The following is a 23762-nucleotide window of genomic DNA, read 5'->3' on the forward strand; positions in this document are numbered from 1 at the left end:
CAGGGGACCGGGGACCAGGTCGCGACCCGCCGGGCGCCGCTGCAGCGTGTGCGGCCGAACGGGCGGAGCCGAGGGTGGAGGTGGCCGGGTTGAAGGGCTGAGAGGCGGCGCTGGGGCGCGAGCGCCGCCCGCCGGCGGGAAGGGCGGGAACGCGCCGCCCGCCTGCCGCAGCCCTGAGGTGATAGGGGAAGAGGAGGCGGGTGAGCGTCCCGTCCCGCTCAGACGAGGGAGACAGCTGACCTAGATTCGTAAATCCCCAACGGAGTGGACAACGGTGAGACAAGTCTCAAAGTCTAGACATTTATTAACTTCCCACAATGTACGAATTAGATGCACGATAATTAGTTAAGTATATAACGAGTTGTGGTAAGCGATATAGTATGCCTTGCATTTCCTGATGATAATAAGGAAAAGGGGAATAAGAAAAGGGTAGAGAGATCACCAGTCTGGGTTCCTGCGTCGGTCCCGCCAACAGGGGTTCAAGGATCCATCCATCTCCTTCGCTTCACTTCTTTTCTCTCGCTCCCCCCCCCCCCCAATTTATACACGCTTTCCTTGGGTCCCTCCCCTAGGCCGACCTACCTATCTCCATATCACCATATGGGGAGCAGTAAGGTGCTTCAGGGGATGATGTAACTATTGTGATCTTGTTACTTTCCCCCACAGAGCTGCACTGAGGGGACGATAACTGGGCAGCTGCCTTTCCTCTGGAGCTCTGTCAGTGTTCACACACAGGTGTTCTGAGGTACAACTGTTACCGGGTTTACATGGCAGCACGTACCCAGCACCCAGATGACTAGTCCAGTCCCATGGTGCTCTGGCACCATCATCTGTCTGTCCCCGCCCGGCACAGAATCAAAACCAAAGAAGGCTATAATACAGTTCAGCTAGACAAGCTGACCTGTCTGCTATCAACGTTCATCCTAAAACTGATTCCTGATTTAAATTTCAACCGTAATTTTTAGGGTCGTACAGCCCTGTAGGTTATATAGAGTCTGTAATCTGCAGTCTATTTAGGGATATAATTAGTGGATATGGCTTTCATTCCATAACACTCCAGCAGAACTACCATGTTCCACATTGTTGGCAACTTCAGTGTACTGAAGTGTCACAGTTGTTAAGATGACACTTAAGGCCTTTACGCTCCTCATGTGGGGAGAATAAAATGATACCAAGCTCTGACTGCATTCAGATCTAAAGACAACATTTGTCTCTTTTCTAAGATACTCTCTAGAGCATCATTATTAAATACAGACAGAGCTTGACTTCCATATCAGCTGAAAGGACTGTAGAACTCTAGGCAATAAGTATATCGAAGCAAATTGGAATTAGTGGAGAGTTTGGGAGGAAAAAGAGAAGGAGCAGGTCTCTGCCCAAACTTTTGAATGTTTATTTGTTCTTTTTTGTGCATAGTGGGATGCCAGTTTGGTGACACAGTAGATATTCTGGAGCAGTCCCACTGTGAAGATCAATCACCATGTATGGGGTTTTCTTGAGGAAGAGAAGGGAGGTGATTCTCCCCTTCTACTCTGCTCTTGTGAGACCGCCCCTGCAGTGCTGTGTCCAGCTTGGGGGCCCCCAACATCAGAAGGACATGGACCTCCTTGAGCAGGTCCAGAGGAGGCCACAAAGATGATCAGGGGGCTGGAGCACTTTCTCTGTGAGGACAGGCTGAGAGAGTTGGGGTTGTTAGCCTGGAGAAGAGAAGGCTCTGGGGAGACCTTACAGCAGCCTTCCACTACTTAAGGGGGCTACAGGAAAGCTGGGAGGGACTCTATCAGGGAGTGTAGGGATAGAATGAGGGGTAATGGTTTTAAACTGACAGAAGGTAGATTCAGATTAGATACAAGGAAGAAATTCTTCCCTGTGAGGGTGGTGAGACACTGGCCCAGGTTGCCCAGAGATGCTGTGGCTGCCCCCTCCCTGTCAGTGTTCAAGGCCAGGTTGGATGGGGCTTTGGGCAACCTGGGCTAGTGGGAGGTGTCCCTGCCCATGGCAGGGGGGTTGGAACTAGATGATCTTTAAGGTCCCTTCCAACCCAAACCATTCTGTGATTCTGTGACTTGCAGAGTCTCATAAAATGCTATTCTAAGCCACTGTTGGACCAAACCTCCCAGGGAAAACATGCAGGTAGGAGGGAACATGAATCTATATCCTATTGATGAGTATATTCACCTTGAGCAGGGGTTCTGATTTAATCTCTGGTGGAGGAAGTTGACAAATTTGCTACCAGATTCCAGAGACTGGAACTCTACAGCCAATGCTTCTCGTGTGCTTCTTACACATCTTACAGAGAATCCTCCTCTTTCAGGGACTCCGAAGTAATCTAAAGATTCAGCGAGTGTACACCTCCGGACTTGCCTGATGCATTAGCTGCTCTGACTGCTTCAGGTAGGGATTATTTGACAGTCAAGTTGTACACCTTATGCACATTGGGGAGAACAGGGAAAGGAGGCAAGGCAGCAAGCATCTGTGTCTTTGCTATAGTGAAATGCCCCATAAAAGACAGAAACTTTGCTACAATATACAGCAAAACATGAATCTGTTAAACGAATTCTCTTCTTCATCCTTTAACAATAACCACAGAGATAAACCACACAGTTCTAGAAATCCACCAGCAGAACAATGATGGCCAAGCAGCCCGCACAAAAGCTGTTAGAATGCGCTAACTAGGCGAGGAGTCAGATGTTATGTGCTGTTCAACAGTGAGCTGAGCAATATTAAACTGCAGTATTTACAGCAGCCAAGGTCAGAAGCAGCTAAGAAAGCCAAATCACTAGCAGTTAAATCACCAGCAGTAGGTTTTACTTTCAGATCTTACAATTTGTCTAGTGTTTATTAGAGTTCTTGTGATTTTGGCTTTGTCACTTTTTCATGGGTTTTCATGGGTTTGTTTTTTTTTCACATGGTACTGTTTTACTTCTGCCGAGAATGGATATTGATATTAGTGCTTCTTGTTTCAAAGAGTCACGAGTGAGAGACATGGTTATATTTCTTTTCTCTGAGAATTTTATAAAAAATGTGTGTGTACAATAGATATCCATCTGCACGGGATAGATCTTTGAGGACAGAGGTCTTAGCAAAATGCCCTTGTCAGATCATAAAGCAAGGTTTTCTGCCTTGAAAGAAAGTATGTACATAGAAACTACTTTCTTCAGGGAGGAAAGAGGCCTTCTAGAGACACCCCATCTTTGGAAGTCTGATCCTGTGGATGTGAAGGCACATGTACCTCACATTTTTCTAACTTTATTTCATTATAACAGGGGACATAGGAAGGCTCCGCTGGCAGTCACATGCATGGCTGAGTCTGTTGTGAAGTGCAGGCTCACTCATTATTTGCGTAGTATACGTGCAAGTACACAACCTGGCATAGACTTAATGCATGTTCCAGTGCCTGTGTGGGAAAAGAACTCAAGCGTACCTAAGAGTCATGCCACTGTCTCCTCCAGTGATGTTGGCTGGAGATGAGATTTTGGCTCACACTAGCTAAAAGCTCCATATTCAGCCATGTGCAAGCTCAATTCTTCACCTCTCTTTCCTAGTTCTCTTAGAAAGACAGGTAGGCAATACCATTTATCTCTCCATACTGTTAACTTGTCATATTTTTATCATACCTCTTTTTATTTATTTATTTTCTGCCTGCTATTGTTAGTATTTATTATCCTAAATAAGTGTTCCAGTGGCCCTACTGTTTCTTACCATTCTATTTCTAGGCCCCTTAATCTGTGAAAGAGAGATGACTAAAATTGCATGTGTTAGTCCAGGTGAAGATGAATCTTTGCAATGTATCATGGTATTAAAATATATTGATAACATCCTCTGCCTCACTCTGAACATTTTGCTGTTTTGACTGCTGCTACACCGATCAGAGGTTTAAGCTGAAAAGCTATAACAAATCTGTTTTCTAGATAATTACCATCAGTAAGTAATTTCATTCAAATTGCATTTTTTTTCTAATGGGCATTACCTTAGCACTAATTCATGTGCCACTGTGTTGTCCTTAGTCCTTCTGAAGACTCATACTGTGTGTGGGCAAAGCAAATTTTAGCCATAAATGAGAGTGCTGAGTGTAGTTTCTCTGTGCTCATATTTCTAGCCAAACAGTGTTCAGTGGTGCATTGTCTGTCTCTGACCCTGAACCCCTTTGTAAGCAACAAGTATTTTTTGAAGTGTATAGAAAGTTTAAATATTTGTGTAAGAATCTTTCATCTACTGAATAGCTGAAGATTAGGAAGAACAAGTTGTTTAGATAACAGAAGATTATATAGTTTCTGCATGTGTGTCAGTATTGTAAGGGGACATAAATAGGTTTGTGCTAGGTAAACACCTTTTGTTTAACCATCAATGCAATTTTGTGTGCATAAAGACAAAAGGAAAAATAAAAATTGCTATCATCATTATTTTTGTATTTACATTGCTGTAATAAAATAAAATGGCTTAATAATCTTGCCCCAAATGCTAGATTAGATCAGAAGAGTTACAGGTCAGTCAGTTATTATGCTTTAAAATAATGTCCAAGAGCTTTTGGTCCACTTTATTTGTAATACATAAGTGAGACATAGGTACAAAAATGCAACTTTATTTCTTTAAGTTAGCACAGATGTCTGATAAAAGAATAAATAGAAAGTGCACTTTAAGGCCTCGATTCTACAAATAGACAAGTGGTATGGAACCCTTGCCTGTGTGTGGGGTGCACCAAATTGCACAGGCAGACCATCTGCTTGCAGCATCGGGGCCTTTACATTACTAAAAGTATAGCCAGGATTATGAACTACAGTTGACTAGTTACAAGTACCTTTCTAGCTTCCAGCAGATTGTATTTATATTTGTAATGATTTATGAGTTTTTTACTAGGTTCCCCAAGGCATGCTAGACATCAAACAAACAAATAAGGAGCAATATGGGAACATACATACAAACACTTTGGCTTAGAGCAGCAACTCTTCTAGGTTTGAGCTCTGTCAATGGCAAATTTGGAGGCAACCACCATTATTCCTACTGAGAAAATGTTATTATTAGTCAGAAATGATTGACGGTCCTAAACACGTGTGTGCATATACCATTCAAAATAATTTTGTATTTGCTGCTTTTTTAAATTATCATTATCATAATTTATTTTTTTCCATCCATATTTATGTCTGGTTCTTTCTGAGTCCTGCTAAGAGTTTGAATGTACTACAGCTAATGGTTCCTCTCCCAGGTTATTTCTGCATGTTTGGGGACTGTCAAACTGAGATCCCAATTCTACAAAAAAATCACATATGAAAATAAGTAATTTTATTTATGAGAGCCACTGGTCTCACAAACAAAAAATACTTACATATGAGGCCTAACACAACGTGCAGAAATTCAGAGATAGTTCTCAGAGAAAATGAGAGACAAAAAATATATATTGCAAGATTTTTGTTTCAGTTGCAATTGTCTGGTATAGAATAATTTCCCAGTTCTATAGTTAGGGCCATGCTTAGATACATGCTACCATCTCTGCTCCCACTCTTTCTGCAGTTAATTACAGGTTATCATCTTTTGGAGGAAGGGAAGGTAATCAAACCTTCCCTTCATTTCAGTATTTTGCAAAATTTCATTCTTCTATTTCATACAGAATTTGTTTTAATTTCATCTCATTGTACTTTAATCTTAATCTTTGCCTTCCCACTTTAAATTTTATGTTTGGACTCTTTAATCCTAAATTATTATTATGCAGCTTTTGCTATGTAATTAATGTTCATCTGATTTTAGGCCTTCCTCTGAAAATAAATGTGGATTTAAATTTACATATTTTCATTAGTACAAAGTTAAGTAGTTAGTACAAAGTTAATTAGTACAAAATTTAACCCTAGGCAAAATGGTGCCCTATTCTGGAGACAGGTTCTACTGCATTTGTTCATTGCTAGTTAACAGTACAAGTAGGCCTAGTGATTACATACAAATGCTGTCCATGTAAGAGTAGTAGAACTGGTCTTAAATGATTTTTCAACTTTCTTACTGTTTTGGATTTCTTTTTATGCTGGAAATTTATAAGATATAATTAATATATTAATATATATATATAATTTATAAGATGTATTTAGAAGATACCCAGAAATTAGCAGCAATGGTCATGCGTGGACTGTAAATATATTTTATTATTTGGTTGTGAAATGTCTAACTGAATGGGGCTACAATCTTGAATGAACTTTTAATCCTTATTGCAGTTTGAATAAATAATAATAAAATGCCCTACTTGATGTACAGACATATGCTTACTTGGACAGACATAAGGCTCTGGCTTTTTTCATTATGGCTTTGTTTTAAAGAGTACATCCATGTAAGCCTTGTCCAGGTCGATGGATTTCTTTTGCATTGCTGCCCGCAAATGCTCAGGGAGCAGCCTCTGACTTCTTATCTCACCCAGGACAATATCATCCTTGTTTCGAGGCCTCTGGGTCCTAGCATCCTCGAGAGCAGTGTGCACATCCTGCAGCTTCATCTGAAGCCAGTCCTGTCTCTCCATGGTGTGTCGATGCTCTCCAAGGTTATGCATTAATTGCATCTCACTCACCGATCTTTTCCTGCATGAAAGCAAAACAGAGGAAGAGATTCATTGTGGCCCTTCTTTAATTCTAGATCATCACTCAAAAACCCAGGTTTGGGAACTTTTGTGAGGTATCACAATACAGAGCCATAGAACCTACCTTTCTAATTTGTAAGGGATAGAATGACATCTGGAGAAGAGAAGGAGGGTGGATGGTGATTTGTTGTTGGTAATGGATATATTAGCGAGAAGGTGTCAAAAATGGGAAGTAGGCCAGTTCTGTGACAATACTGTTTGACTATGCATTTATCATTTATTTTAGCTGTTGTAGATGAGCTTAGGGCTTATACCATAATAGGTAACCAATTAATAAAATTACGGAGTTTATTCAGTGGTAGTTTTCAGTGAACACTAGAGCTAAGGAAGCATGATTTCTTGTGGATTTGTATCTCAATGATGGTTGATGTTAGTACCTAAGTGCGAATTCCAGCTAGATTCTCACACAATAAAAAATATGCTCTCCTTTGTAGACCACCCCTCCCAAAGTCTAATAAGAGATGCAGCTTACCAAATGATATTCCTAAGAGAACACTTCCATGGTTTTTCTCCCTCTACGCAGCTGCCTATTTTCAAAAATGTGTAAGAACTCAGAGTATCTGAGATCTCTACAGCTGTATCTAGTGGACAGAATTTGGCCAGTGTTCAAAAGCAGGGACAGAAAGACTCACATACAGATAAACTTACATACAGACAAACCAACCATGTTCTCAAGAACAGCTAAAGTCATCCTCCAAACTTTGGAAGAGTATAATAATGTACTTACATCATTGGTCTTCCATCAGAGTTTGTAAAAAAGCATATGGCATATAAAATGATTGCAGTCCAGGCCAGATTTTTTATAGAAGTCATTTTGTCTACAAAGATAGAAATGAATATATGTATAAAACTGTATTTCAAGTATTTTCTGTTAATTCTGAAGAAAAAAAGTTGAAGAAAGACATCAGAGAAGTGATCTTGAAAAATATTTTTTTGTGAAATGGATTAGAGCAAGGAATGCAAATGAAGAATTTAGTTCTAATACTAATTTTGTGAACCTACTTACTGTTACTTTGTAGGCAAGTCTAAGAACTTTGGTCAGCCTTAGTTGCCCTGCATCATCATTATCATCTAGGTACCCATCTCTTGGATAATTGAATGAAAACCACCATGTTCTTGCTATACTATTATCATTATTATTATTATCATTATTGTTGTTGTTGTTATTGATAATAACATTGCTATTATTAAAAATAGTTTATACTTTATATGTTCCAAGTATGTTGAAATACTCATATATAGCTATGCAAGTGAAAAGTTTTGTTCTTCTATCAATTTCTTTTACATATTCTTTAAAATGAAGAGGCTGACACTTTTCTTGACAATTTTGCATAGAGGCATAACTACTGAGTTATGTCATTCCCCATTCAATATATAACAGAAATCAGAATTGAGCCCTTCATTTTTTTCAGTGATAATCCTGCATTGCCAGTTTGAATTCCACTCTGCTTTGTACATCATCAGCAAAACTGCCACTTGGGATATATTTGAAAAATATTTGTTACTGATGATGCTACAACAGGCAGAAATGACACAGTCCAAATATCAGTTTCCAGTTTGGATTTTCAGTATTGGCAGCCAGAAAAGGCATCTTTTTGTTAAAGCTTAAGAAATGTGATACAGAGAATTTAAGAAATATAAAACTCCACAATGCCATTTTTGCAATGATTTCTGCAGCTTTACTCTAGGTCAGCAGAGCATTTATTACATGGTATCTTACATGATAGCATGAATGTGGCCCAAGCAGTCCATCTAACCCAATATTTTGAATTCAGGAGTTGGATTCACTTCAAGATATTTCTAACTCACTGTCTCAGATTTTTTCATTTCACAAATCTGGTTTGGATAACAAAACAGTTTGATCTTACTAATATTCACTTTATTTTTAGGGTACTCTGAAAAGAAGCTAATTTAGAAATGAATAAAGAATCAATGATAAAATTTTCTAAATAAGTCTTCCAGAGAGCTTGGAAATAAAATAGAGTATACTTACCAGATAGTATCTTAAACAGATTTCTGGTTTGGGTATGTCGGCAGATGACTGTCTCTTGATGTCAAGTATATTTAAAGACCACTGAATTGGTTTAGTGGACCCCTTAAATGTAACTTTAAAATAGAGCTTCTAAGTAACTTAGAAGCCCTTTTATTGTCTCAGTTGATGTCACTCTCAACACACACCCTCCTGACCCTCATGTACCCACCCTCAGATGCTTTTGTTAATTTGGCATTTACAGGGAAAAGAAAGGTTTCAGCAAAAAGAAAGTATCCTGGGTAGCTGTAAAGAAGTTTGACTTTTAAATTCAGATTCCCTAATATTCATAGATTTGTGCCCAAGATAACATGATCTCTGGAACTGTTGGATGAATTTGCAAAGAAAACTTTGTGTTGTTAAATGCAGGCAGGTAAAACAAATTAGGCAGTGAGGTTAGTGATCTACAAATGCAAGATTAAAAGAAATATTGTAAAGCTGACATCTAAAATACTTATGGGAAATAAGAATAGTCACTTCAGGTCAGATACTAGGTTTCTTTGAGAAAGAATATGCTGGAAAGGAGAAGCCACAAGATAATAGAGGATCTTGTTTTTAATGAGAAGCTGCTGGTACTCAGAAGTTGCTAAAATACAGTGTTAGACCCTCACTGTTCTGTTATAGCTATACCTATGAATATCCTTGAATCTCTCAAATGCACTAGATAAAATAAGAAGTTTTTGAAGAGGCTGCGATATAAATTAGGACTTTATAAATTTTGGAAAAGAAATATAGAACTCTTCGCCTACATTCTAAGAAGTGAAAAGTGTAAATCATCAATACTTTCCCATATGTATGAAGAAAGATTATTTTTGGCTGCAAGATATTTTTCCTACATTAGATGCTTCTAAATTCCAGCATATTTCTCCAGGAAAAAAAAAAAAAAAAAAAGCTGCACATTTTAACACACCATTTAGAAGATAATATTGCTTTTAACATGAGTGCTTTTTCAGTTACTCTATATACCTGTTGTATTTCACAAAGAGGTAAAAAAGATATTTTATAATACTGATTTACATAGATGGTATTCTGATGGGGAAAGGAAGGGAAGAACCAGAAACTCTAAAAAGCTCTAAAGAGATCTCATGGTTCCCTCAGTAAATAGTAAACTGAGAAGTAAAGAAATAATCCACTTAAACAAGTTCAAGAAAACAGGGTGGAGATGGCTTCCAACATGATACTGTCAGTTGTCGATATCCTTCCACGTACGCAAAAAGAAAACACGCAGAGGTTTATGGGGATGATAGGTTTTGTTAGGAGATTTGTATCTGATGTGGCCACTAGGGATGCTAACCTGAAGGCTTTAGTGACTAAAAATGTGTGATGGTCATGACATGCCAGGAAGCGATTTGAAAAATGTCTGCACAGTTGATAAAGAAAGGCTCCATTTTTTAGATTTTACCATAACAAACACATGCAAAACCTTTAACATAAAGCCTCAGGCAGTATTTTTATGGAGGCCTGGCATACATATGGAACCTCTGGCACGACAGCAAAGCCTTAACTGAAGGATGAGCATTAGAAAATCTAGTGTCTGTATACAAAAAAATCATGCTTTCATATAAACCGGCAATAATTGATAGCAAAAATTGGCAATAAGCCATTAGTAACAATTGCAAAATGAGTGTAAGCAGACTTGAATGGCCAACATTATTCTTCTAGTTGCAGCTGCACCCCTTACAACACACATGAAAATCTGGAAGAGACCCCAGGCTGGAGATCTGAATAAAACTGAGACAGAGAAAACACCAGAGTATGATGTTGTAATTGAAAATACTTAATTCACTTCAGACAACTTATAGTATGTTAGTGCAGATGTCCTTAAACAAGATGTAATTTTAGCTGACTTATTTGCTGCATGCCTAGTCTTTAAAACAACTCTGAAATTGGATTTCTTAATCATTTTAATTTTTATTCAAAGGTACTAAATAAGTTGTACTTAAAATCTCAAACAAATATGGTGAAACTTGATACTTTAAAAATATTCATATGTGAAAAAATACACAAATTAGTAATTGCAGTTTTCCTTAGATGAGTGAAGATACAAAAATAATAAAAATATGAGATATATACTCCACCATTTGTAAACCAATAGAGCCTGTGATGGTAATTAAAGAAACTTTAAATTACAGCTTAAAATTGTCGTAGATTTATCTGTATATGCAGAAAAAATAATTTAGTAGATTTGGATTATTATCCCTAATATCCACAAATTATGTTATTTGAAAATACAGCTGCTAATAATTTATCCCATGTCATCTGTGTTTGCTAAACTTGGCATATCAAATGTGGGAATGACAGATAATGGACCAAATGAATGTAGTTCTTTTACAAAATACTGTAATTGTGTACATTTTTGTTTGGACACAGCATATCTACTGTGTAACAATGAGCTGAAAATAGTATTGAGGTCTTTTAATGTTTCATAAAGATGAAGATTCATGTTTAGATTCAAATTTTTCTCTTTCTTAAGTATCCCTTTAAAAAATTCAGATCTCTTTTGGGCACTACTTAATGGAAGAGTAGAAACCAGAAAACCAGGACTAACTAACACCTGCTGAAATGCTGTTCAGTAGGAAGCATAAGACTACCCAAATTTATAGACACTACAGTGAAAAAGAGGTATATAAACTCTCATGACAGAAAGAAAAATAAAATATTATTTCCTCAATGAAAAGGCATTTCATGACCCTTTGTAGGTATAAGACTGTGTATACAAATACAATGGCAAAATATGGGTGAAAAAACCCCCAAGTTTCTTAGGAAACTTCTACTAGTGAGGGTACATTTCTAGTGCCTACAAATGAGGACTGACCTACAGGATACAATTTTTGCCTCTCCTGGAATAAGAGGAGGGAAAACACAGTGGATTCTGAGTTTCCATATTCTGAAAAGAGCAGGCTATGAATGAGCCAATGCAGCAGGTACAACTAAATAGAGCAGTCAAGAAACTGTAAACCATTAAATGTTTCAGGTATCTACCAGACGAGGGCAACCAATTCAAAAATTGCTTGCAAACTATTGGTGTATATTTTGCATTATCAGTACTGGAATTTCTTTTCCTTTGGAAGAGGAAGAAGTGAGAGCAGGTAACTTTTTATGAGACTTAGGCTGAAACACAATAATGCTTAGAAGATTGTAGTTCAAATGTGTGATTATTTCTCCATGTAGGCCAGTGAATTGTCTCAGGCTAGATCTAAGCTTGAACTGAGTGTTCTCTTTTTTCATCATCTAAAACCATAGAATGTTATACTGGAAATGAGACAATATAGCAATATACTCCAGAGTTTATGACAGTAATGGCTTCTCGATGCCATGAGGCATTATAGATGTCAAACAAGGGCATGGCACCTTTGAAGATGAGACCTGACATTCCCTGACCTTCCCGTATAGATTGTACAGATACTTGAATCAACTGTGCATGAAAAAATCTCTGTATTGCTTTGTTTGCAGGTGGCATGCCACTTACGTTGAATTTGTGCCACTGAATGTAATCAGACTCCAGGGTTGAGAACAAGCAGAAAGCAATTAGGCAGATTTTACAGCCAGGTAAGTGAACAATGGCCATATTCTAAAAATTCTGAATTCTTTGTATTCTACTTCATATAATCTATTCATTTTGTCAGGGAAAATATTATACTGCATCTTGAAATTAAACACATCCTGAGGTACATTACTGGAATATGGTTAGAGGACACAAAGCTTTCTAGAATTATACTCTTAAGCAACTAAAGCATATTTTCACAAATCAATTATTGTAATCTGGTGTATTAAACTCCTACAGAATTCTTCATCCTCTAAATTTAAGGCTTAAATACTGCAGTCAGATTATTTCTGTGCTATTCACAAAAGCAAACTTTTTCCACTTTGCTTGTTCCAGTGGGTAGTTCCAGATAAAATGCTTTATAACTGCAACAATGGCTGAGAGAATATTAGTAGATCATTGAGCAAGGGAACAAAGTAATTTGTGACACACTGGATGATTGGTGAGGCAACCTTTCTAAATGTGTCCAAGGAATGTTTCTGCCTTGACACAATGAAAAGCCAAAGTGACAGTCAGTAAACTCTTTAGGAGTTCATTTGATTGACAAGATTTGTGGCTTTTCAAATACCACAGCAGCATGTTTGCTAATTTATGTAAGCAATGTTGGGTATCTTCAGGTGTTTTTTGGGTTCTTGCAGCTAGATGAAGCTTCGACCACATGCCAGTTTCCAATTAGATAAAAAAGAGCAGAGACTTCTGTGAAAATCAAAAGGTGGCCTATCACAGTTTTAGTTTTGTCCAATCTGTTTTATACAATGTGTTTTTAGCAGCTACTGGCAAATGTAAATTTGGAAATAATGGCTCGCAATGGTCCTGAACCTCCCTGATTTCTTTCTGAGGAAAGTATATACTGATGAGGTTTGTTTCTAGGTTATGCATATCTAGGCAAAGACAGATTAAATGCAAACATCACTGAGTAAAAGATCAGAGAGAAAACAGAAGCTGGTAGAGTCTAGTCCCAGTCACCTGACTTTAAGTACACTTGCTTACCTAGGGAGATAAAGTGGACTCTGTAATGATAATTGTGATCCAGATTATTTCTAGAGTTTTCACTGATTCAGTGAAACATATACAATGTCTGAATGGACAACCCCTTTTGCTCTCAATGTAATTTAGCCATGTTATCTAACAGAGCTATCCAGTTTATCATGGAATTTCTCTATTGACCTATCATGGACACACCAGGCTTTGATGATATGATCATGAATGTATGAGTGTTTGCTCTCTGCATGCCACCCTATACCATGGCTGCATAGAATTTCACATAGCATTACATGGCTGTTTTGAAGCCTAAATGGAGACCCCTGCTTACCTCATCTCTCTCTCATGAGAAGAATCTGAAGCTTGATGAAACAGCCCAGAGCAGCCTGGAGGAATGCTAAAATGGCTGTTAAGGAAAGTCATGAAGATGAGGTACCTCTTAGTCTCTAGAGAGACATATTTCAGCCATCAGTAACAAAGATGCTATTCTGCATCATGAACAATGAGAAAAGCCATATTGGCACATTTTTAAAGTATTGTTAGTGAATTGTAAACTAAATATGTAAGTATTTATAGACTAGTGTGTGAAAGTATAGGTTTTACTTTGGATTTAAAAGTTCTGGTAAATTATTTTAGTAAAAAATTACTTAGGATATTAGCCCTCATGACACTGAAATGCCATGCTGTCAATGCTTTGCTGAACTCATTGCTATAAGGAACAATACAATACTTTGTGACCTTTTTCAGTAGATAAAAACTTGGTACAGTACTCAAAACTGCTGTTGGATCATTGGATTTTTGGGATCAATACCGTATTCAATTATGCATATGCATATGCACACAGATATAGAGGCCAGAGGGTTTATTGGCCTGTTACTGGCTCTAAATACCTTGCGCAGGGTTGAGTTCCCTTTTAATGACATGCAATGTGGTTGGAGCTCTAATGAGGGCTTATGTTCTTTTTTGTCATCCTTGAAACCGATGTGGCATCCCTGACAAGCCACACAAGGAGACCAGTTTTGGGAGCGCAAGTAATCCCAGTGGGAAATTCATCTAACACTGAAACAGGGGTGAGTCTAAAATCCACCTCCCCCCTCTTTCCAGTCTGAAGTACCTCACTCAAGACTTCAGGATTCAGGAACCCTCTTTTCAGCATACATCTGCACACACAGGCACATACGTGCACATTCTATAAAACCATCATTTTAAAAGCAATTAAGACATCTACTAAAAAAGGTTTGAGTAATTAAATATCAGTGTCCACTTGATCCTGAAAGTGGGAGGTAGGGAACAGCAGATATCTACAAGTATCAGGTTTGACCTAACAAAACTGTCGTAAGAATGAATGTGCTAGCTCTGCATAAAATGACCATGAAGACTCAGGATGATACAGGATGGAACAATGAAGGTCTGCATGTTTTATGCAGGTAGCCACATATTTTTCTATCCTTTCTACTGAAAAGACATTTCAAGTTCATATTCCCATATTTTTTTCTGCAGATGAGCAGATAGCATCCGAGTAAGCAATCTGGAGCTTGATGAAATCTCATGGGAATGACAAGTACAATTTACAAATGAATGATGACATTTCAGACCTTTCTTTCAATCTAGTGAATGTCCTGAAAAAATCTTAGTCCATAGTCAGCTGAAACACTTGAAAAGAGAGAACTAGCAAAAATCATTGTTTTACTTGGGTTTTGAAAGAAAATATTGTGCTAGATTCTATGCAAACATGCAAGAAGATGCAGACCCTTTAATAATGGTGTTACTAAGGACAAAAAATGTGTTGTATTTTATATGAAGCTTTACATTATTTGAGATATTAATTACAGCAAATACAATGTTTTAAGTTATATATTAAAGACCCTGTCCCAGAAGTAAAGGTCTTTAAATTAAAACTTTTAGGTACAAGACTTATTGAAGATTAACTCAGTAGTTAAATATTTTGACCTGAAGTTTCCTCAATATATTCTCTTAATATATTTGTACATATATTTATACTATTTCCTAAAGGGATAATACTTTTTCCGTACTTTATTTGATCCATCCTTTTCACTAAATTATGACATACTATTAATAGTTATCAAAATCAAATTCTTGAATTAGTAATTTTCTTTTACAGAACTCAAATGACATTTTAAATACATGCATTTTATTTGCATGTTTATTTTAAATCCTTCTATGCTGACCAGTAATTTTCTCAAAACTCATTTTTCTTCTTAGACCATCCTGACATATCAGCACTAACATGAAATTCTTATAGTAATTCTCATAATGTAGTTCATCAAGAAGTCTAGCACCTTATATGCATTTTGAGCATCAGTCACTTCCTGTTCTGCTTTTTACTTCATTTTTTTCTCTGGTTGGATTTGAGAATGTAGTCTACAAGAAAATGCACTTTATGGTAAGATGTATGGGTATCAGTGCTTAACAGTTATTTGTTTTTGTTTCTTTGTTTCTCTATGTTTCAGTCCCTATGTTGAGTCACTGAGATTCAAAAGAAGAAAAAATTGGCTCTGCAGGTCATCACCCTTTTCTACTATGATCTTCAGTAGAGAAGAGCATTATTATTAACTGTAGTGGTAGCTTCAGTGAACTAAAATATACTAGTCAGTATGTCTCTTTTAGATCTTCCTTGCTGACATGCGTATTTCTCCTCTCTCACAAAGCTATACAGACTATCTCAATTTAAAATTATTCTTGTTAAACTGTTTACTTCTCTGCTTAGCCTCTGCTGAAAATCTATTCCTAGGCTTTGTCTCTTTTTCCATATGAAATCCAGATTTTTCATCTTAATTTTCTAGGCTTTTTGTAAAAGTCCTAGATCCCCACTTTTGTCCACTGCACATTCTCATTTTAATCTATGCAGTTTGGGCTAGGATGTGAACAAATCAAAATTTACTTAGCTTGCACTGTGCACGAATAGCAATACAGAATGTTGAGAAGTGAAGGACCTAACCCTATATTTCTGCCCTCATTTTCTGCTACCCTTTGTTTTACATTGTGATCTCCCTATCTGATACAATAGACTAGTGAAGGTAAGAATTAACCAATTCTGCCTAAGCAAGTCACTTCATTTTCCATGCTTCATAGTCCTTATTAAAATGGTCATCCCTATAGAATCCTGTCCCCAACTCGACTTTTTTCTGTGGTAACACCTATGTTAGGAACAGGCTTTTTCTCCATTAGCCAGATAACTTTCCTCCTCTTGTCTCCTTTGCCCTTTTCTTACTGCCCGCTACCAAAACAATTGGCTATTTTTCAATATCTAAGAAAAAAGAACAATGACTATATAAAGACAAATATTTATATATAAAAAAGCAGAATCTATAAGAAGCAGCCCAAACCTACACTATCCTCCTACAAACTGTTCCTGCCCTTCCTGTAAGTTGTACAATTCTGCATGACCTCAAGATTGTGAACTCTTTGAGTATGGACTGTATTTTTTCATTAATTATTATGCACAGTTATCATCCTGCAGCAGTAACAATGGGCTTCATAATTTTACAGTGATCCTACAAATGCATCTTAGAAAAGAGAGAATCATGTAAAAGCAGGATTCTGAGCCATCATCCCTAGCAGCCTTGTGAAATTAAAGAACAGAATAATTTAGGCAATTACTGCATTAGTTTTCTCAAGATTGATGCCCCTTTTCCTCTCTCATACACTGGGAAACTCCTTTAAAAGGAGTCTCTGCATATCTCTGTAATACAAATGACCTGAAAAACACAGGCATGGTCAGAAGTTAACAGGAAACAGGGCATACTAACGTGCAAACAGATGCTGAGGCAATAGTAGCATCCTAGACCCCCAAATCTCTTTGTATCTGAGAGATCTATAAACATTTGTGAGACTATAAATTTACCAAGGTGCACAGAGGAGATGGCTTGAGCTAGCCATTTTTGTTCCATGCTAGCATCTGTGCTGTAACTATAGGAACAGACTCTATAAATAGCCCAACCCAGTTACCTTTTTCAGAACTTCAGGGATGGCTAATCCCGAAAATAGATGAATTACATAACTCTGTTCTCTAAACATACTCGTTCACTCTGCAGATTGGGTTCTTTGCACACCACTGTAATATTAGTGCATCCCTCTAGCTTACATCCAGTACTCACTGGAGCAGTTGTTGAGGATGATGCTAATTTTCAGCATCTGAGGATTTGGACTTTGGCTGCAGATATTTGTTAAAGTGCATTTAAAAAGAAGAGGTATCTGAAATATCAGACTATAACACTGATTCTAATGTTAAATTAGGTAGGGTCAAAAAGACTGATTTTGACACACCAGGCTGGATGCCCATGGTTGAGTTATATGAGGGGAAGCAAATACTCAAACGGAATCATGCACATTTGCAAGACTGTCCTTGAACTTCAGGTTACAACAGAAGCTGGAGAAGTGTTTCTTCCTCTGGAAAACAATAGCATTTAAGAAGCACGGTATACTAAAGGAAAGATCTCATTCTGGAGCTCTGAAATCCATCCTTAAAGGAGCAACTGTACACAAATCCGGACCCAGTGTATTATAAGTGGAAGTGGCATCCTTGGATCAAATGCTAACTCTCCAAAACTCTAAGGGCCTTCTACAGCGAAACTGTGTATTGGAAATATCTGCAAACATAATACCACAGGAATCCTTAATGCATGCAATTTTATGTCCAGTTACTGCCTTCTCAAGCTGAGCAATCACATATGTCACTGCTACAGTGGCCTACCAGCCTAATAATGTAAAGAGAGGACATTGCATTGGAATGAGCACATCTGAAGACACACACACTTAAATATGGCCTCATCACATTAAGGATATACTTAGAGGAATAGTATCCTCCCATGAAAGAGTGCTCTACAGCTGTGTTATCACTAATGCCTGAGCAGGTCTCTTGCTTATGGTAATTCTCATAGCACCTTTGAGGGAAGAGTTACTTCACGCGTTTTACAGACGAACAAACAGAAATAGGAAAAACTATATCCGCAAATCTCTGAGCTGAAATCTACCTAGAATGATAGGAAATATCACCAGAAGCCCCCTGCATCACTGCATGTAAGTGGAGATACGTTCCCAAAAATGTGGTGGACACTGTAAGGTGGTTGCAGAGACCGAAAGCTGAACTTTGTTTGGTATGTGAAGTCCTGCATTCCAGGCAGCAGTACAGACCGCAGGACTGCCAGTCTATTACTGCTCTATTATGTAATGTTTACAAGCTCTTTGCCACAAGTGATCTAACACCTGCAAGAGGCACATACTTCCCACTCCACTGGGGTTGCAATCTCATTTTTTCTTCCCTGTATTGATCTGCACAGAGGAATTATATAAAATCTGCAAAAAAAGCTTCTTGGGTGTTACTAGATTTTCACTCTATGTGTGTGTCATGTTTTGGACTCTCCAGACACACTTATTTTCTTTCCCTCCACCTTCACTGTTTTATCCATCTCTGTTGTGGTTCTCTCCTGGGTTTTTATTCCTAATTTATAATCAGTCATATAGCATGCTACCTACCGTATTTCTGAAGAAATATGAATATGTATTGTTCTGCTTAATTTTCTGCTCCGTTCTTTTGAAGCATGAAGTAAAAGCTCTTTGCAAAAATATGAACACTGAATGGAATGATTGTCATTTTTTGGATTTCTGGGGAGCCTCACACCGACAGCTGTTATTGCTGGTGCCAATCCCACCTCCATGTAATAAAACACTTCTCTGTATTATCTCACTGCACAAGTATGATAAATACTTTGTCACAGGCATTTGCTTACGTCCTAGGCCTTCTGTGATGGTGGAACACAGGTGTTAACAAGTCACTCAGCTTCTGTGGCTGCATTAAATAGCATTGGACTAACCAGGTGATGATATCACATCAATATTCTGCATTTCCAAAAAAATAGCTTGCATTTTTATTTTTTGAGTACAGACCATGAAACAATACAAAGAGCTTTTCAGATCTCAAAGAGCTTTTCAGATCTCTCAATGTTCAGAAGAGATTACTGTCCATGTTTTTAAAAGAAGAGACTTTCCACTATCTCCTGTTTCACAGAATCATTTAGATTCTCAGAGGTCCTGTAGTCCAACTGCCTGCTCAAAGTAGGGTCAACAATGAATTCAGACCAGGTTGCTCAAGGCTTTATCCAGTTGCGTCTTGAAAATCTGCAAGGACAAAGATCCCAGAAGCTCTCTGGGCAACCTGTTTCAATGTTTAATTACCTTTAAGGGGAAACTTTTTTCCTTAGTCAGAATCTGACACATTTCAATTTGTGGCTATTGTTTTGCATTCTCTCACAATGCACTTTGGTAAAAAGGTGCAGATTCTTGGTAATCTCCTCTTTGGTACAGAAAGGCTGTTATTAGGCCCTCCTAAACCTTTTCCAGGCTGAATAAGCTTTTCTCAACTTGTCTTCATAGGGCAGCTGCTTCAAGCCTCTGACCATCGTGGTGGTCCTCTGCTGGATCATCTTTTCCATACTGGTGGCCCCAAAACTGGACACAGTATTCCAGGTGCAGTCTAGTGTGTGCTGAGTAACAGAAGATGATCACACTCTCTGTCTGCTGGCTGTGCTGCAGAGCCACTGGGCTGATAGAGCCCAGTGTGCTGTTAGCCTTCATTGCTGCCAGAGTATACTGCTGAATCGTGCTTAGCTTACTGTCCACCAGGACCCTGAGGTCCCTTTCAGCAGTGTCTAATCCTCTGGGTCATTGATAACGTCATGATAAAAGGTATGTCCCAGAGTAGACCCCTGAGGAACTCTACTTGTACTTGGTCCCCAGGTGAAGTACAAACCATTAACCACTGTTACTTGAGCTTGATCATCCAGACAGTTTTTCATCCATCTAGTAGTCCATCTGTCTAGACTGAGTCCCATCTTGATACAAGAATACTGTGGAAGCTTGTGTCAAAATCTTTGCTAAAGTCAAAGTAGGCAACATCCACTGTTCTCAGCCCATCCCATCCCATCTCCACATGCCCATTATAGAAGGCAATCAGGTTGTTCAATGATATGATGGGTATTCCCTGTCACTTTTCTCCTTATGTGCCCAGAAATGGCTTCCAAGACTCATGCGATGATTGTACAGGAACAAAAGTGAGGCTGACTGACCTGTAGTCACCAGGATCTAAGAAAAAATATGCAAGACAAGCAGACAAGTGAGATCACAGTTTCCACCATGTCTCTGCAGAAATTTTTTTTTAAAAAAAGAATTCTAGGCTGAGGTAGTTACATACAAGTTTCATAAGCAAAATAAAAAGCAATGTATTATATTTAAAGATATATAAAGAGAGGTTGATTGAAAATAATAAAGTTTTAACTGTACAAAGGAAGCTGAACTAGGCATTTCAAATGTCATTCATTTACAATGAAAGTGATACAGTAACTAGAGAAAGAAACAAGCTATGTAAAGTAATTAAAGGTTCTTCAGTATTTAGTTTTGTTTACACTAAGCAAAACATTCAATAGATAGAGCCTCTGTTCTGGAGAACACTGAACCAGTTGTATCAGTCTTTGACAAAGGCTCTTGGGGTGATCTGGTGTATTATACAACAGTAAGCTTTATTTAGGTGCATTGGTTGCCTTAATAATTAAAATGGAATAACAAAAAAAATTGCAGGATTAACCAAAATAACAAAGAAGATCCCTCCTCACATATGTCTCAATTCTTTGAATATGCTGATAAAGTAATAGATAAAGAAGACAAAACGGACCTTGAGTATGACCTAATTTCTGTATTCCTAAGAATATCACAAGTCAAGAGATATCATCCACTGGAGCATGAATTTCCCACAAAGATTTTGTCCCCTCACTTTCTGTTTTCATCAGAAAAAGAATCCAGTTACCAAAAAAGTACTTATGTGAAAGGAAAGAATACTCACGCATTTAAAATTTTTTAAAATCAATGTGTTGGACTACAAGTTAGCTTTGGCAAGTTTCTTAGAAAATTATTGCCTCTCACAGGGTTTCAGGAGCTTTTGCAAATCCAATTCATTTGCAGCATCTTAACAATAAGTGTTCCATTATAATTAAAACTATACCATTAGTCATGAATAATTGTAATCAGGGGTGGATCTGCTGAGATGGATCACAAAGGTCATTCTTTGCTTAGCATGCTTTTTCCTTGGCTCATGTTATCATTACATCTGTACAACAAACTGATTTCTTCAGATATCTTTCTTAGAACCAGAAAAACAAATCAAAGGTACAAATTATGTGGGAGGAGGTGTCATTTGAACTTATACTATCTAAATCATACATGCAACAAGGAGACGCTGCGCTTTATAATGCTTTTCTGTTCACTCAGTGTATGCACACAGAGTATAATATATTCAATACTTTTGTTTCCTGACCAAAAAGAACTTTCAAGAACTTTCAAGAGTTCAGTGGCAGTGGCCTCCTTCAGTGTAAATTAGATGGACCAAATTTTCTTAAGTGGCCCTTGAAACCAGACTGCCAGGATGTTTCTTTTATTTTCATTGGTACAGTTTCACAAGCATAGAACCTCATGGAAGTTTCCTCAGAGAGCACTGCTCTTACAAGTCTAATGTTCTCGCTGGGGAAACTCCCTTCACTTGTGCCAGTGATCCTAAAAGGAGAATTTGGCCCACAGATCAAATGCCCTAGCTTCCAGCTTTCCATTCTGAGAGGCAACTGGGCATTCAGTAACAAAGACAGTCCTTTTACCATGGTAAAGGTAGGGATGCACAGCAGGAACCCTAGTTTCAGTGAAGTCAATTTTGTATTAAATTCTAATATGATGTCAGTTTATTGACATCATCAATGGACTTACATATTATTCAAAAACATGTAAGTTTAAATTTAAAAAAGGCCTGTAAATTGTGCCCCCGCAGAGCTGGTGAAATTTTAGGGAGGCCATGGGTTTCTAAGAGACTTCCTCCAACTTCTAGCATAGGGATAAGTTTTGGAATTTAGGGTTTAACTGATGTTTGACCTGGGGACCTTCTTTTCTATGGCTGTTTCCTGTGTCGACATACACAATAAAAGATTCAAGTGTCCCGTGTACCACCAGCAAGGATAGGTGTTTACTTGCTGGGGAAATGAGAAAAAATGGTAAGAAGCTTGGGTGAAAATTGCTTATTCTTCCGCTCTTGTATATATTAGAAAGCTGAGCAAGGTCACTTTGTATATCAGGGCCTAATTAGTATGCTAGCACACATGTTTTTTCCAGACTTTAGTGCTAGAGGGGACATGATAGGTTGTAAAATACCTATAAAGAGAAAACATTTTCCTCTGTATTTTACTTTAAAGACGTTTCTCTACTACAGACACATAAGTTGCAGAACAAATAGTAACCTACTGACCGACAGCTAAAAAAGCATCGGAGCGCAGGCGGTGGGTGTGCGTGTGCCATTAGCAAGGCTGCCCTCCCGTGGGGAGAGGGGAAAGGGTTTCTTTAACTGCAGCGTGGGGCCATCCAGTTATCAGCAAGAACATAGCCAATGGGTTTGGTTTTGCTACTGAAACCAAAAATATAGAATACCTTATTCATATTAGTGAGAAAGAAATTTCTCACGCCTGTGAAAACAGATACAAAGAAAAAATATCCGAACAATTTGCTATGCAAATAAAACAGAAAACCTTCCACGGTTAACACGGAGAAACAAGGAGAAACTGGGCCAAGTTAACCCTGCAGGAATTCTGATGAAGACAATGACCTGTGGTTGCACAAAGGTTGAATCTGGACTGTGATGTAGCTAATTTCTGTGTTCAGTTTAAGTGTTGACAGATGAACTCTTACAGATTTACAGAGAATGCTTTAGGATGTTACCACCTTATCTGTTGACTCCTCCTCCCAGCTAGATGTCACTACCACAAATATTGAGATGCATGAATTAGGCATATGAGCATTTCTAATCAGCTGCAGAGCAAAGACTGTCAGATTTCTAGCCAGAATAAAACAGAAACTAGGCCTATATGAACAAAATTTGTAGATATTTGAGATAAATCAGGTATAAATAACAAGTAGATGTAGTAATAGTGATTCACACAATATCTTGTTCACACAATAGCACTTGCATCAGCATTCTGATGCAATAATACAATCTTAACGTCCAAAATCATGTATCTCCAAAGATCTGTTCATTACGAGAACAGACTGTGTTAAACTGCTCATTATTCATAAGTCACATGGTTTTAATGGAAATAGAACATTAAATACTTTAAAAACATGTAATTAAGAAGCTTTTGAAAACGTTTATCTTTCACTTTTTTAGGGCTTGGACTGTATCATGTGATCCAACATATAAGAATTGAGTACCATTGATCTATGTTAATTTTCCCACTTTCTACTTAGTTCCTCCAGTACAAAAAGAAATACCCCAAAAAACAAAACACAAAGAAACCAAACACCCCTACAGTTTCTTATTTTCCAATGAAAATAAAATTTTACTTGTATATCTTTTATGCTGATTTCTCTGGGGAGATTCACATATGCTAGAATTACAAGGAGTGGACACAATTGCATTTTGTGACATTTTGTCAAGTGACATTTGTTCCTAGCACAGGAAGCTAAATCCAGTCAAGCTGCAGAGAACATAGGATACATATTCAACCCTTGGCAGGTGCTGTGTGCAGCGCCACATGATTTCCAGACATAAACCT

At 37.9% G+C, this 23762-nt stretch overlaps 1 protein-coding gene and 1 long non-coding RNA gene across 2 annotated transcripts; one reads left to right on the forward strand and one right to left on the reverse strand.

Annotated features, from left to right (window-relative positions):
• Nucleotides 1–59: 59 nt before the first annotated feature.
• On the forward strand, nucleotides 60–17247 carry LOC141930766 (uncharacterized). Its single transcript, XR_012625391.1, has 4 exons — nucleotides 60–274; nucleotides 2312–2391; nucleotides 12093–12188; nucleotides 15636–17247. It is a non-coding gene; the product is annotated as an uncharacterized LOC141930766 (long non-coding RNA).
• On the reverse strand, nucleotides 6278–7432 carry PTH (parathyroid hormone). Its single transcript, XM_074842635.1, has 2 exons — nucleotides 7338–7432; nucleotides 6278–6551 (listed from the first exon to the last, which is right to left on the reverse strand). The coding sequence occupies exons 1-2, from the start codon at nucleotides 7421–7423 to the stop codon at nucleotides 6278–6280; spliced, it is 360 nt and encodes a 119-aa protein (XP_074698736.1). The 5' UTR covers nucleotides 7424–7432.
• Nucleotides 17248–23762: the final 6515 nt, after the last annotated feature.

The sequence above is a fragment of the Strix aluco genome, chromosome 16 (genome assembly GCF_031877795.1).
Source record: "Strix aluco isolate bStrAlu1 chromosome 16, bStrAlu1.hap1, whole genome shotgun sequence".
In the NCBI taxonomy this organism is placed as follows: Eukaryota; Metazoa; Chordata; class Aves; order Strigiformes; family Strigidae; genus Strix; species Strix aluco.

What these genes read in the sequence shown, in the direction of transcription:
- PTH (XM_074842635.1), bottom strand. Translation starts at nt 7,423, where the DNA reads ATGACTTCTATAAAAAATCTGGCCTGGACTGCAATCATTTTATATGCC. An exon ending in TCTGATGGAAGACCAATGAT is followed by an intron (nt 6,552 to 7,337) that starts GTAAGTACATTA and finishes GCTTTCATGCAG; the next exon opens with GAAAAGATCGGTGAGTGAGA.